This window comes from Mustela nigripes, chromosome 9 (genome assembly GCF_022355385.1).
Source record: "Mustela nigripes isolate SB6536 chromosome 9, MUSNIG.SB6536, whole genome shotgun sequence".
In the NCBI taxonomy this organism is placed as follows: Eukaryota; Metazoa; Chordata; class Mammalia; order Carnivora; family Mustelidae; genus Mustela; species Mustela nigripes.
Window position 1 is genome coordinate 35,586,452 of NC_081565.1, and position 13,541 is coordinate 35,599,992.

The 13,541-nt window shown below is 50.9% G+C and overlaps 1 protein-coding gene across 1 annotated transcript; it reads left to right on the top strand.

The window, feature by feature from the left end:
- Positions 1 to 5,222: 5,222 nt before the first annotated feature.
- On the top strand, positions 5,223 to 6,179 carry LOC132025091 (olfactory receptor 13J1). The gene has a single exon (XM_059412262.1). The coding sequence runs from the start codon at positions 5,241 to 5,243 to the stop codon at positions 6,177 to 6,179; it is 939 nt and encodes a 312-aa protein (XP_059268245.1). The 5' UTR covers positions 5,223 to 5,240.
- The last annotated feature ends 7,362 nt before the right edge of the window (positions 6,180 to 13,541 follow it).

Sequence of the window (13,541 nt, forward strand, 5' to 3'; positions counted from 1 at the left end):
TACCTTTGGGGAGTTGGAGAGAGGCAGCATGAAAAGGGGGTGTGACTTGTATACCATATACTTCTATATTCTTCATGTTTTTTAAAAAATACTTTTTTTTTTTTAAAAAAGTACGTTCTAGGGGCAGAGGTTTTAACCCACTGAGCCTGGGTGGCTCAGTGGGTTAAAGCTTCTGCCTTCAGCTCAGGTCATGGTCCCAGGGTCCTGGGATCGAGCCCTACATCAGGCTCTCTGCTCAGCAAAGAGCCTGCTTCCCCACCACCCCCTACCCGCCTGCCTCTCTCCCTACTTGTGATCTCTGTCAAATAAATAAAATAAAATCTTAAAAAAAATACATTCTATATGTGTAACTTGTATAAGTACATAAAAAGCTAATAAAAGCACTTGTATTTTAAAATAGTTAAATAAAAATCAAACAACAATAACTATATCCAGTTCCAAAATAAAATGACCATATTTGATAACGAGGCCCTCGAGCCCACAGAGGCACTGGAAGAAACCTCGAGGAGCCACTGTCAGGATACCTGTCCAGAGTGTGGAGAAGAGGAGCCAGGTACAGTGAGAGGCAACCTGTCACCACCTGACCTGGGCAGATCCGCTTTGCACTGAGCGAGGACGTTGCATTCACGGGCAGACCCATCAGCATCATAGAGCAACCAGGGGACCCTGAGCCAGCCGCTTCACCTCTCTAGAGCAGTTGTCCTGTCCATAACAATGAGGGTGCACCAGGAGGTTAGATATGGACTCCCTTGCCCTGATATTCTGTGATTCTCTTTGTCTCTCTTCACCCAATTCCCTCCCCATTACACTCTTTCCAAATTTTGCATTTTCTTGAGATCCCCATGAAAGGTGGCAGGACCTCTAACTCCTGGAAAGCAACTCTGCCTACCATTTGGGTGCTCACCCGTTCACTATTTTTTAAATTTATTCACCGAGAAGCATTTACGCATTTATTTAATTATTCATCCATCCACTCCTTGACTCATTCTGTACACACACACACGTCACACGGGCTGGGAGCTGACCTGTAAGTGTGGGCCCTGACCCTGAGTCACTTTCTCCAACTTTTCCACACCAATTAAGATTTCCAAAGAGACTCTGTGTAATTGGGTCTTTGGGACATCATCCCTGAAGCACCCCAAAGTTTCTAAGCTGGGTGCCTTTCCTCTTCTCCCTCTAAATTGCCTTGGGGATTGCACAGTCCCTTGGCACATAGGGAGCTTTGAAAGGTGCCTACTCCATTTGGCCTGCCTGCTGCCTGGGAGGCCGTCGGTCACAATGGAGCTGGGAGCTGCCCAGATCAGAGAGACCCTAGCCACCCACAATAAGCTACAGAGGACCCTGTGCAGCCTTGAGCACACCAGCGTCTCCTAATTCCACCAAACCTGACACTCTTTAGAGAACCTCCACTGAATTCTGAGTACTTTGCCTAATTTCACCCAATTCTAAAAGCTCCACTTAATTCTTTCAAGTTGCAAACACATCCCTGAATTCTGCACAAATCTAGGCATGTGTTCTTAGTTTGGGAAGCTGGGTCAATGTGAAACCCTTGTGTCCTGACCATCAGGGATCCCGGGGGGCCCACTTCGTTGAAGTGTTATCCGAGCTGTAGCCAAAGGCGGCCCCTGGTCTCTGAATTATCTTCAGGGAAACAGGGAACATGGATCAGAAAGAGCCTCAAGGTAAGTAAAAAAGAGGAGATGTGGGGACAGGGGAAGGGGCCTTGGCTGGGAGTCAGGAGCCCCAAGGAATTACTGGACCCTTGGTTTCCCCCTCCAACTCAGTATGTGATGACACTGGGCATGCCTCTTCTCCTCTCTGGGTCTCAGTTTCCATATGGAAAGAGGGGTGGTCTCCATGAGCTTCAAGACCCTCTGGCTCTGCCAGGTTATTGTCCAGATTAGGAACAGCTTATGACTGTCACCCAGCTGCTCGTTCCCAATTTGTCTGGGCCCCATAAAGTCACAGCAAGACAGGAAAGAGTTGACTGTGACCAGGCTGGGGGCTTCAACTTGGCCTTCAGAACCTGGGTGAGGAGGGAAGGAGGTGGCACCCCTACAGGCTGTCAGGGTAGGCAACAGACGACTTTGGAAATGCCAACACAGGGCCATGGTGCACAAAGGAGAGGGTTCAAGCTGGCCTGGGAGAAATAAAAGAAGGCTCCCTGGGAGAGATGACATCTGCACTGGTTTTTAGGTACCCTATGTCTAGGAGTGAGGAGAAGGCAGAAAGTATATTATGGGCTCTGCAGACAAAGCTTCCTAGCCCTGCTTTGGGAACCAGAGTTCCCCGGCATCCAGTCACATCCCTTCTTGGCCTCTCTTCCTACAGGCCTCCAAGCCCCCCAGCTGAAGGAGAGACAACAGAGCAGGGAGACCCACAACTCAGCACTCAGGCTGGAAAGCAGACAAGACATTGAGCTAGTGGTTCTGTGACCATGTCCTCGCTCTGATGTCTCTTTCTCCTCCTGGTTCTGCCCAAAGTTTGTTCCCCGCCACAAAGGCTGCTCCTTCTCTACTGTACCTCCAGGGCCCCTGCTTGGTCTCTACTCATCCTAGTCATCCTGCTTGGTCCTCTGAAGCCCTGACCACAAGTCAGACTGTCTGCACTACTGGTGTGTGCGTGTGTGTGTGTGTGTGTGTGAGAGAGAGAGAGAGAGAGAGAGGGAGGGAGGGAGAGATAGTGCACAAGAAAGTGAGAGTGCCTGCTACCCACTTGCACACCTTCACATGGATGACTGTACAGGGACACATGTGAGCCTGTGTGTGTCATATATTCACACAGCCACATATGTGTGCACATGAAGGTCAGAGAGTTGTTTGCACATACACACATAGCTAGGGGCCATATGTGGGGACATGATGTGGGTGTGTGTATACTGAGATAGAAAGCCAATGGCTGCCCATGTTTCCTAGGGACTTTAGGGGACAGATTATAGTATGTGGAACAGCATGAAGAGGAAACTATAGCCTGACCTGACTAGTGGGGCTGCACAAAATGCCCTCTCTCTTCACCCACAGCCCTGGCAGATGCTGGTCTGTGGCTATTGACACTCAGTTAAACTGAAGTGCCCCCACCAGGAGCCCAGTCTCAGGTTTCCCAGCTGTTTCTTGGATGGAGCTTACAGATCACGCTCCCCTGACCCCACAACGTCTCTAGACATAGCCAAGCAGAGACAAGATCTTCTACCTGAGGTCCCAAGGCTAGAGCAGAGCTCTCCCTCTGCAGAAGGGGCCCTTCATCCCTGCGGTGGACCCAGCACTGTGGACCCCATGTTTGTTCTATGCAGGAGGGAAGCATCCACAGGGGTCACTTAGCCTTTACCTTGCTGGATGGTGTAGGCCCAGTAACACCCAGAGACTCTGTATGAGGAAGGATTTTTGTGACCCCCAGCATGGCTTGACAGAGAGAGAAAAAAAAGGTGGGGGGGAGAAAAGTATGTCCATGGGACCATGGGACAAACAGGCTTCTTATCTTACCACCAGAGGCCTGCAGACAGAAGCAGGATGAGGTAAGCACGGAAACTGGAGAGGATTTCTGCCTAGGAATGGTTTGAATTTAGTGGCCTGGGAGCACATACGTCCTCATTTGTTCCCCTAATGCCTAGCATGGTACCAGGTGTGTGGCAGGAACTTAATCTCTTCATTCTGGAACAGATAAACACACAAGTAAAAGGGAACTGTCTCGGGCAGGTGAGGCACCCCCAGGAAAAGGTGCTCCCTCCAGACCCAGGTCTGGGCAGCACGTCCCATGGGTTTATTGACATCAATGGCAGGTGTCCGAAACACTAAGGAAAAGTTGACTTATGCTCGTTACCCAGTGGGAAGATTAAGGGGAGAACAGGGAAGAAAGATGTTCACGCAGTGTGATAAAAGGACCACCACCATTTGGCCCTTGACAGAAACAAACATCTGCTGAGTATGATGTGTCATACAGCTGCGAGGCCTGGATTCTAGACTCACCTTGCCACGGACCCATGATGGGATCTGTTTCCTAGCTGCACAGTGAGATCCAACAGGTTCACCTCTCAGGGAGCCTTCCATGCTGATGCCCTACAAAGTCATGGGGTCAAAGCAGCTCCGGCTCAGGCCGGAGAAATTAGGAGTTGGGGGGCCAGGCCAGCTAGTCCTACAAATTGCAGCTTGAAAGCCCACAAGGAAGGTAGATTCTGAAGGTCAGTCCGCACACAGTAGCTGACAAACAGGCCCTGTGGAGGGACAGGTGGATGAGCCCACTGGCAGGCTCAAGGTTCAGCCGTCCCTCCAATGAGAGGCACAGTGTATGCCTCATGCATGGAGACCACAGCTAAGCCGAAGACACAGCCAGACGTCCGCAGGCTGAGAAATAAAGGAGAAGGGCATTCCCAAGAGTGGGAAGAGTGTAAGGCAGCTCAGAGTCTTCCTAAAAGCCAGGAAGACCCTCAGGAACCATCTAGCCCAGGGATTCTCAGGTGTGCCACCATGCCCAGCAGAAGCAGCATCACGCAGACTGAGTCAGAGCTCTGGGGATGGAGCCCAGCAACCTGTGTTGTAACAAACTTTCCAGGTAATTCTGCTACACATGAAGATTTGAGGACCTCTGATTTTCCCCGAACTATGTTAATAGAACACCCATCTGCTGTAGGGGTGCCCGGGTGACTCTCGGTTTCAGCATAGGTCATGATCTCGAGCCCATGTCCAGCTGTGCTCAGCAGGAAGTCTGCCGGAGATTCTCTCTCTCCCCCTCTCCCTTGGCCCCTCCCCTCTTGTGCTCTCTCTCTCTCTCAAATAAATAAATAAACCTTTAAAAAGGAAAGAATACTTATCTGCTGCAGATTCATGTAAAAAGAGGACCCATGATCAAGTAAGTTTGGGGATTACATGCCCTATACCACGTTTGGAAGTCACAAATCACACTGGCCTATATGAAGACCTGAAGTAAAGGGCTTTATTTACTTTCAGTTCATTTAGTATTGTCTCAAACTAATTTTTCAGATTGCCTACTAACATTCCCCCTAACACCCTCTCAGGGAAATGCTGATCAAGAGCAACGCCAACGTCTCACATGGATGAACTGCCACCCAGAGGTGCACGGATTGCTGGAACTCAAAGACGGAGCATGTGTAAGAACTGGAAAAGGCCCTAGCAACATATCCCCACCCAAAAGAGGCCCTGTGGGCTGTCCCCCACCCTGTGGGCTGTCCCCCACCCTGCACCCTCCTTCCCTCCATCCCAGCTGTGTGCCCCCTTGAGCACAGCAATATGGAGCCGGTCAATGGGACAGAGATCTCTGAGTTCTTCCTGAAAGGATTTTCTGGCTATCCAGCCCTGGAGCACCTGCTCTTCCCTCTGTGCTCAACCATGTACCTGGTGACCCTGCTGGGGAACACGGCCATCGTGGCAGTGAGCATCCTGGACGTCCGCCTGCACACACCCATGTACTTCTTCCTGGGAAACCTCTCCATCCTGGACATCTGCTACACATCTACTTTTGTGCCCCTTATGCTGGTTCACCTCCTGTCGGCCCAGAAGACCATCTCCTTTATTGGCTGCGCCCTCCAGATGTGTCTGAGCCTCTCCACAGGCTCCACGGAGTGTCTGCTTCTTGCCATCATGGCCTACGATCGCTACCTGGCCATCTGCCAGCCCCTCAGGTACCCCGTGCTCATGAGTCCTCAGCTCTGCTTGTCCCTGGCGGGATCCGCCTGGGTCCTCTGTCTCTTCAAATCAGTGACTGAGACAGTCATTGCCATGAGACTGTCCTTCTGCGGCCACCATGTGATTAATCACTTCACCTGTGAGATCCTGGCAGTGCTGAAGCTGGCGTGCAGTGACACCTCAGTCAGTGAAGCCCTCCTGCTGGCGGGGGCCATCCTGCTGCTGCCTATCCCCCTGGCCTTCATCTGCCTGTCCTACGCCCTCATCCTGGCCACCATCCTGAGCGTGCCCTCAGCTGCTGGGCGCCGCAAAGCCTTCTCCACCTGCTCGGCACACCTGGCTGTGGTGATGCTGTTCTATGGCACCGTCATATTCGTGTACATGAAACCCAAGAGCAAGGAGGCCCGCATCTCCGATGAGGTCTTCACGGTCCTCTATGCTGTGGTCACACCCATGCTGAACCCTGTCATCTACAGCCTGAGGAACAAGGAAGTGAAGGAGGCGGCCAGGAAAGTGTGGGGGAGGAGCTGGACGTCCAAGTGAGGGAGGCCTGGAATCTTCAGGTTAGTAGGTGAGGCCTTCACAGGCCCACAGTGAGGACAGGTGGTGCACAAGGCTGAGCCTGGAATCCTCCTCCTGGAAAGCCAGCACCAAGTCCCACTGATGCTGCCACAGACTTGCTCGCAAAGCCCCTTCCCTGGCATCGCCCTGGCCAGCCCTCCACATCGCTTCCTGCACCTGTGCACCAGCTCCCGGCTGGCCTCAAGGCTACACTCCTAGTGGTCCTTCCACTCTGTCATCCCCCCGGGCATCCAGAGGGACCTCTGGGAAAAACAAATAGGATCACATCCTCTCCTGATTGTAACCCCCAAACGGCTCCCCCTACTCTCAGGACAAAGTGTAAGCTCTTCCTGGAGCATTCTAGGCCTTCACAAGCCGGCCCTTCTGGTCCTGACTAACCCCCAGCCTTTTGCCCCACCTTCTCCTCCTGACAGCCACACACAACAGCATGTGAGTGCCCCGATGTTGCCCAGCCCTGCCCAGCTGCGGGCTCCTTCTGGTTCTTTCCATAAGGCAGCCACATCCAGCACGGCTTGACCCTCAAGGCCCAGCTCAAAGCCCACCTCCCCCAGGAAGCCTCCTCACTGATCTCCTCCTGCTTCACTTGTGGTGTTATTTTAAGAGCAGACACAGTCAGAATCTACTCTGTCCCAAAGTCCAGCCCTGCCCAACCCTACGCCCCCCTCACAGGTTTTGTAAATAAATACATGAGCACAATGTTGCAGGGCTGTTAGTGGCAAAGCCTGAGGTCCTTCCTAAACCTGAGCAGAGCAGAGACAAGTGTTCAAAGATGACAGGCATGGCCTGGTGTCCTGGAAGGCGACAGCAGAGGCAGTGATGAGGCCCAGAGTCCATGATCCCCAGAGCGGTCCAGCCCTGGGGTACCAATCACCCTGAGCAGCCCAGGGCCTGTGTTCCCAACATCTGTCTGGAACAACAACAGCAGCCATTGCCATGCCTCCCAGTCCAGCATCCAGGCCTCACCTGGCTTTGGGGAGACTTGCTTTACCCTTCATTATCTCATCACAGGGATCCTGCCAGAAATGCCCCTTCCTGGTGCTCAGCCTCTTCCCACTTTCCTCCTGACAACTCAGTGAGCACACAGTAGAAACGGAAACAGATTCACAGAGTATCTCCATTCCCTGCCCCCATTCCCCACCCTCTTCCCACCCCCGGCCTCAGTGGCATCATCTACAAGAGGAGATGCTGGCCTCGGCCTCCAAGAAGCAGTCCAGCTATCCTGCCCCCTTGCCACAGGGAAGCCCAGTCCCTGCTAGAGCTCTCAGTTCCCCTCCAGTCCCTCTTTCTGCTTTCCATGTTGGTAGGAGAAAGCCCAGCCTACTCCCTGAAACTCAACCCTCTCTGACCAAGCCAGATGAAGGCTGCCCACCAAGATAACTAGCTTTAAGGCCACGACAGGAGTTTGGACGTTATCACGTGGGCACTGGGGTTTACAATCACATTTACTTTTAGTTAGATCACTGATTAGATACCATTTTCCACCCATGAAATTGGGGAAGAATTTTAACGTCTATTGGTAATGAAGGTACAGTAAAGAAGTAATATCATATGCAGCTGATGGAGATGGGAATAAGTTAATATAAACTTCCTGAAAAGTCACTTGGAAGTATGAATCAAAAGACTTAAAAAATTGGACTCTATGAGCTAACCCATCTACTTCTAAGAATTAGTCTCATATGATCATTAGAAACAAAGATTTATGAATAAGAATATACAAATAATAAACCCTGGTGGTATCCAATGACAGAATGTGATGCAGCCTTCAAAAAAATTCCTCTCTCCTGAAGAATATTTGATAATAAGAAATGCCCACAATGTAATTAATAGAAGGCAGAATTCATAATTTTGCATTCACTATGATGTTAAAAATGTTATTTTTTGAAGTATTTTTGTTATGGATTTATGAATTAGTATAGATGAAAAAAATCCTGGGAAACTACGAAAAAATATTGAGTTGTTTCCACTGGATGGTGGGGTTAAATAGGATTGATCAGATAGAGCTGATTATTTTATTTAATTCCAACAGTTCCAATATTTATAACATGAAAGTGACTTTGAACTTAAAAATAAGGTGATGCATTCTTTTTTTATTTGACAGAGATCACAAGTAGGCAGAGAGGCAGGGAGAGAGAGAGGAGGAAGCAGGCTCCCCGCCAAGCAGACAGCCCGATGCAGGGACCCCAGGACCCTGGGATCATGACCTGAGCCGAAGGCAGAGGCTTTAACCCATTGAGCCACCCAGGTGCCTCAAGGTGATGCATTTTTAAGAAATGGAAGATCACCTGGTTCCAGAATACAGCACTGATGAGAAGTCCTCCAGCCTGAGGGACAAGAAGTGAGCAAGCAGCTGCCCTGTTCCAGGCTCTCATGGTGGGGATGGGAATAAGTCAGGGGCAGCCTGACCCGATGGGCAACCAGAGAGAGGGCAGCTGAGAAACACTTGGGATACACAGATGACTGCAGAGCTAGAAGATGGAGAGAGAGCCCTGTGGGATGCAGCCTGGGTTTCTGGCTTATTTAGGTGGCCTGCACTGCCGCCCTGAGACAGAGATGGAGAAGATGAGAGGTGCAGTGGGATGGTGTTGAGTTCCAGGTATCGACAGGTGACAAGAGGACATTGTTCTATGAGCATGGAGAAAACAAGTGGTAACAGTCTTCGAATGTTTGACTTTGACCTGGGATCTTGATAAAGATTCCAGAGGGCAAATCACAGTATACGGGGAAAATCTATAGCTGCTGCTGCTTTATTTAAGGCTGTGTTGTAGTCTCTACAACTGTTTCAGCTGTTATTCTTTATTATGAAAGGAAGGAGAGGAAACCTGGAGAGACCCAAGCACCTGACTGAACCCAACTCAATGTCCCTCACAAGTGCTCACAGCCGCACGCTCTGTACAGCAATGCACTTTCCGGAACTTTCATGAGTCCTGATCCTCACAACATTCTGGAATGGAGACACCCTTTTCATAGACCAAGACACCCATGCCTAGGACAGGGGGCCACAGACTTCAGTCTCGGATCCAAGGGGTAGGATGGCAGTAAGACCCAAACGGAGTCTGTCCGGTGTCTCTCCTGTACTTATTTCACCACAGCCAGGCGCTCCCAGGGAAGTGCACGAATCCCGGGGTCTCTAAGCCCCACAGCTGCCAAACCTGCAGATGTGTATAGTTCCACAGTTTGAACTTTAAATTGGGTAGGGACTGTGAGGTTCCCCAGGGTATAGAGCAGAGAGCTCTGTGGCAGGGGACCAGGAGGCTGGTCCTCGAGCTTTGGCCCTGGCCCAGCCCAGCCCAGTGTGTCTGCTGGTACTGGGCTCAGCACCTGCTGGCTCTGCTCTCCCAAGCCCTGGGTCAGGACACCTGGCAGCCTGCTCCACCTACACACCTGTGTGTGCTCATGCCACTGGGCCACAGGCATGACAAGGTAAGGACGATCCATAGTCCAGCATGTTGGCTATTCTCATGAAATCTTTTCTGAACATATGAAAACCAGAGTATTTGCTTGTGAAAGAAGACATGATACTAGTGATACTGGCTACCACGTACTGATTACTTACCATGTGCCAGGCTCTGTGCTAAGAGCTCTGCATGCCCCCATCTCATTGGATCTTCAAAATAACCTCACAAGGAAACACTGTGTTTATCTCCACTCCACAGGTAAGGGAGGTGAGGCTGAGATAACTGCTAGCAAGTGACAGGTCTGGGACTTGAGCCCTGGTGGGTCGGACTCCAAAGCCTTCACTCACCTGCTCTGCCATCCAGTGAGGAAGTGGTCAAGCAGGAATCCTAGATCCAGGCATGTCAGGGAAATTGCAACAGAAGCTTCGGTCCTTTTATGCCCATGCCCTTTCTTTTAAAATAATTTGTGAAGCCTAAAATAAAATATTAAATGGTTCAAACTAGATTTGCCAGCCAGTGAAATTGATATATTTACTTTACAAAGTAACCCTGGGTCTGTCAGACCTTGGGGATGGAAGTTGCCAGACAGAGTGAGGAAATGTTTCAGAAGGGACAGGGTACTATATGTCACCGAATTGAGTGGTTCCATTCACAGGAGAAATCTGACCAAAGTCATACAGCAGAATCGGAACAGAAGCTACCATCAAACCTGGATCCCTCACTCCTGTCACAGGGCTCCCAGTCCTGGTTCGTGGCATCACCCTGCCTCTCAGGAGCTCTAAAACCAGGGTGTGGAATTCAATAGTTATTCTCAGAGACACTCAGTTTCCTATCTCTCCGTGAACCTGATTTGGCAGGATATGACAGCGTGTGAGATGCTAGCAGGTAGATGTCAGAGTGGTTTTCCGAGTGTATTGGGAAACCACCTCATGCCCAGATAGTCAACAGATTTCAGGTTTCCCTTCTCCTAGCACGTGGTAGGGTCACACAGGGCCAGTGAAGTGTGGGCAGAGGTGACCCATGACACGTCTGGGGAAGAGCATGTAACAGCTGGTGTGAATGCCTAGTGTGTCCCTCTCCAGACATAACTGGTGATGTCCAGATGGTGGGGCCTCCCTCAGCCAGGGTCTCTGAGGAGCTCAGCAAGGAACAGAGCCCCTGAAAAGCTACAAAGGACATGGAGAACGAGAAAAAAACTGTTGTCATGGTAAGCCACTAAGATTATGTGTGTTACTGCAGCAAAACCTAGCTCATCGTCACTGATGCACCCAGGGAACGGCAGCTGCTCCCTGACGTCCCCTCCCGTGCCCATGGCTCAGAGTCAAAGCTGCCAGTTACCTGGAAGCACGGTATTTCCTAGACACAGACCTGTGTCTTGGGGGCCAGAAGCCTGTCTCTCCACGAGCTGGCTCTAATTTCCATGAATCTGTTATAATCAGACTCTTAAATTGTGAGAGACCCACTCCTCTCTGAGTAGCTCCTCAGACAGAGCAGGGAGAAGCCCGGCACCCCCAGGGCTCTTCTCCAGAAATCACAACAGCTCTTTCTCTGCTGCTGTGTGTGTGCTTGTGGGGAAGGTGCTCTCAAGACGAGACATCTGGGATGAGGGATTTGGGACAGCGGAACAGCACGGGCTCTCAACGGCAATCTCCAGCACCCACCAGGTAGGTGCTGGCACTGGGGAGCAGCAGTGATGGATCGGACACAAACCTTTGATTACAATAGCTCCCAGTCTATGAGACAGAGACCGCACACTACCACACAAGGCAAAATTCGAGTACCCTGTGCTTATAGCTGTGAGCGTTGTTGGGATGGTCAGTTCCACGAAGCCCTCTGAGTAGGCTATGCAGAGGAGGGGTGTGAGATCCGAGCCTCGAAGGATGAGTGGCAGAGAAAGGCTGCTCCAGGCTGAGGAAAGAGCATGAGAAGAGGGACGAGACAGGAGTGTGAGGGTTTGTCCGTTAATGGGGAATTGTCTAGTGAGGCTGGAGCAGGGTGTGCAGGGAGGGAAGGGAGGCGAGGCAAGTGGGCGGGCCAGCACCTGTTCTGAAAAGCCCTTAAATGCCTCTGCCATCATCACTTGGGTCTTTCTGTTATGGAGGAGGGAAGGAAGAGAAACAAGAAGCCAGGTGGTTTCCGATCTTTCACTTGCGACCCCCCCCCCACACACACCCTTATGTTAGGTGTCAGAATTCGAGGTTAACATAGGTAATTTTGTAATAACGCACCCAATAAAGACCAAACCCTTATACTTGCATCTGAAATGCTGTGGGTATAATCCAGACACATGAAGTCATAACCTAGAAAAGGTACTTCCTTTTAACTTCTTTACAGATTTCAAGTTTTACTTTGTCCTTCCATCCCAGGTTCTCAAAGAGAACCTCAGGTTTTAACGTCCAGAGAGAGGAAGTGACATGTCCAAGGTCAGCAAGCATGACGGAATGAGTGTAAACTGTTAGGGCGGAAACCACACCTGCTTCTGCTGTATCCCCACCTCCCAGCACAGGCCTGGCACATAGAAGTGCCCCACAGCTATTTGTTTAAGGAGTGGATGAAGAAGCCACCACCACACTCAGGCAATTCTCTCGTTTTGCCAAACCTCAGCAAGAGAAACCCTAACCTTAGCTCTTCGTGCAGATAAGATTTAAGGTCAGGTGCTGACCCAGATTAATCCACTGCCTCTGTGCACCCTAGAAATGCCCTTAACAATCACCCCGATTCAGGCTGGAGGAGGGGAAAGTGGCACAGGCTCTGGGGATGGAGTGGGTCATGAGAGAGGCTTGAGCTCTTATCGGGAGGTGGCAAGCACAGATCCAGCAGGAGCCCTCTCGCTGAAGATACAGTCTTTGCTCGGGATCCTCAGACAACAGGTGGTGCTGGGAAGCTCACGAGCATCTTTATGGGTATGTCTCATCTGAGCTACACAGCACTTCCATTTTTCAAAGGGACACTGAGTCTCGGAGAAGCCACATGACATAGTCAACCTCACACAGTTAAGTAGGACTGACTCTGGGATGCAAAGCTTAAGTAACTGTTGAGTGACTGCTCTTGGCAGTATTCACTGCGGGCGGTGTGGGAAGGAAGGAGACAAGGTCCTGCTCCCAAGTGTAGTAGAGGAGACAAGTGCACAGCACACGGCAGGAGAACACAGAGGGACAGCGAAGGGCTAAGAGAGTGCAAGAAAGGAGAAGGTCACCCCTCAAGAGGCCGGAGGGAGAGGAGAGATGGAACCATGGTCTGAGCAGGAAGTCCCCACGGGGGAAGGGAGGGAGGACACTCCTCTAAAAGGGAACTTCTTGGGGCACAGTGTGACTCAGCCAGTTAAGCTGCTGACTCTTGATTTCAGCTCAGGTCATGATCTCAGGGTCCTGGGATGAAGCCTCTAGTTGGGCCCCATGCTGAGCAGGGAGTCCGCTTCAGGATTCTCTTTTTCCCTCTGTCCCTCCCCCTGCTCACTTGCTCTTTCTCTCTCTAAAATAAGCAAATAAATCTTTAAAACAAAACAAAATACAAGGGAACTTCTTGGGCAAGATGTAGCACTGGAAAAGACAAGGTCTATTCAGCAGAGGGTGAGGCCACCAGCCCCTAACAAATGCTAGATGCACTGAGGTGGAGGAATGAGGGGCCAAATCCAGCCCTGAAGGATGGGGCTCCAGTGCTGTCACAGGACATCGGTCTCTCAGTCAGCCCAGGAATGAGGAGGTGACTGTACCTTCTGTAGGTTAGATTTCATACTCAGCTCCAATTTCTGCTTTAGACCAGGGGTCACATGGGCCATAAGACAGCCTTCCTGCCTAACAAGACTGCCGCGCCTTGGGGACATTAGGGCTCCCTCCCGTGAATACCTGACACTGGCATTTTCCCAGGAGGCAGAGCAATGGAAGCCGTCTGGGAGAAAACTGAGGCCCTCCCCCACTTGCCCTCCTTT

Bases quoted from the DNA above. Each gene is read 5' to 3' on its own strand.
- LOC132025091 (XM_059412262.1), top strand. From the start codon at position 5,241: ATGGAGCCGGTCAATGGGACAGAGATCTCTGAGTTCTTCCTGAAAGGA.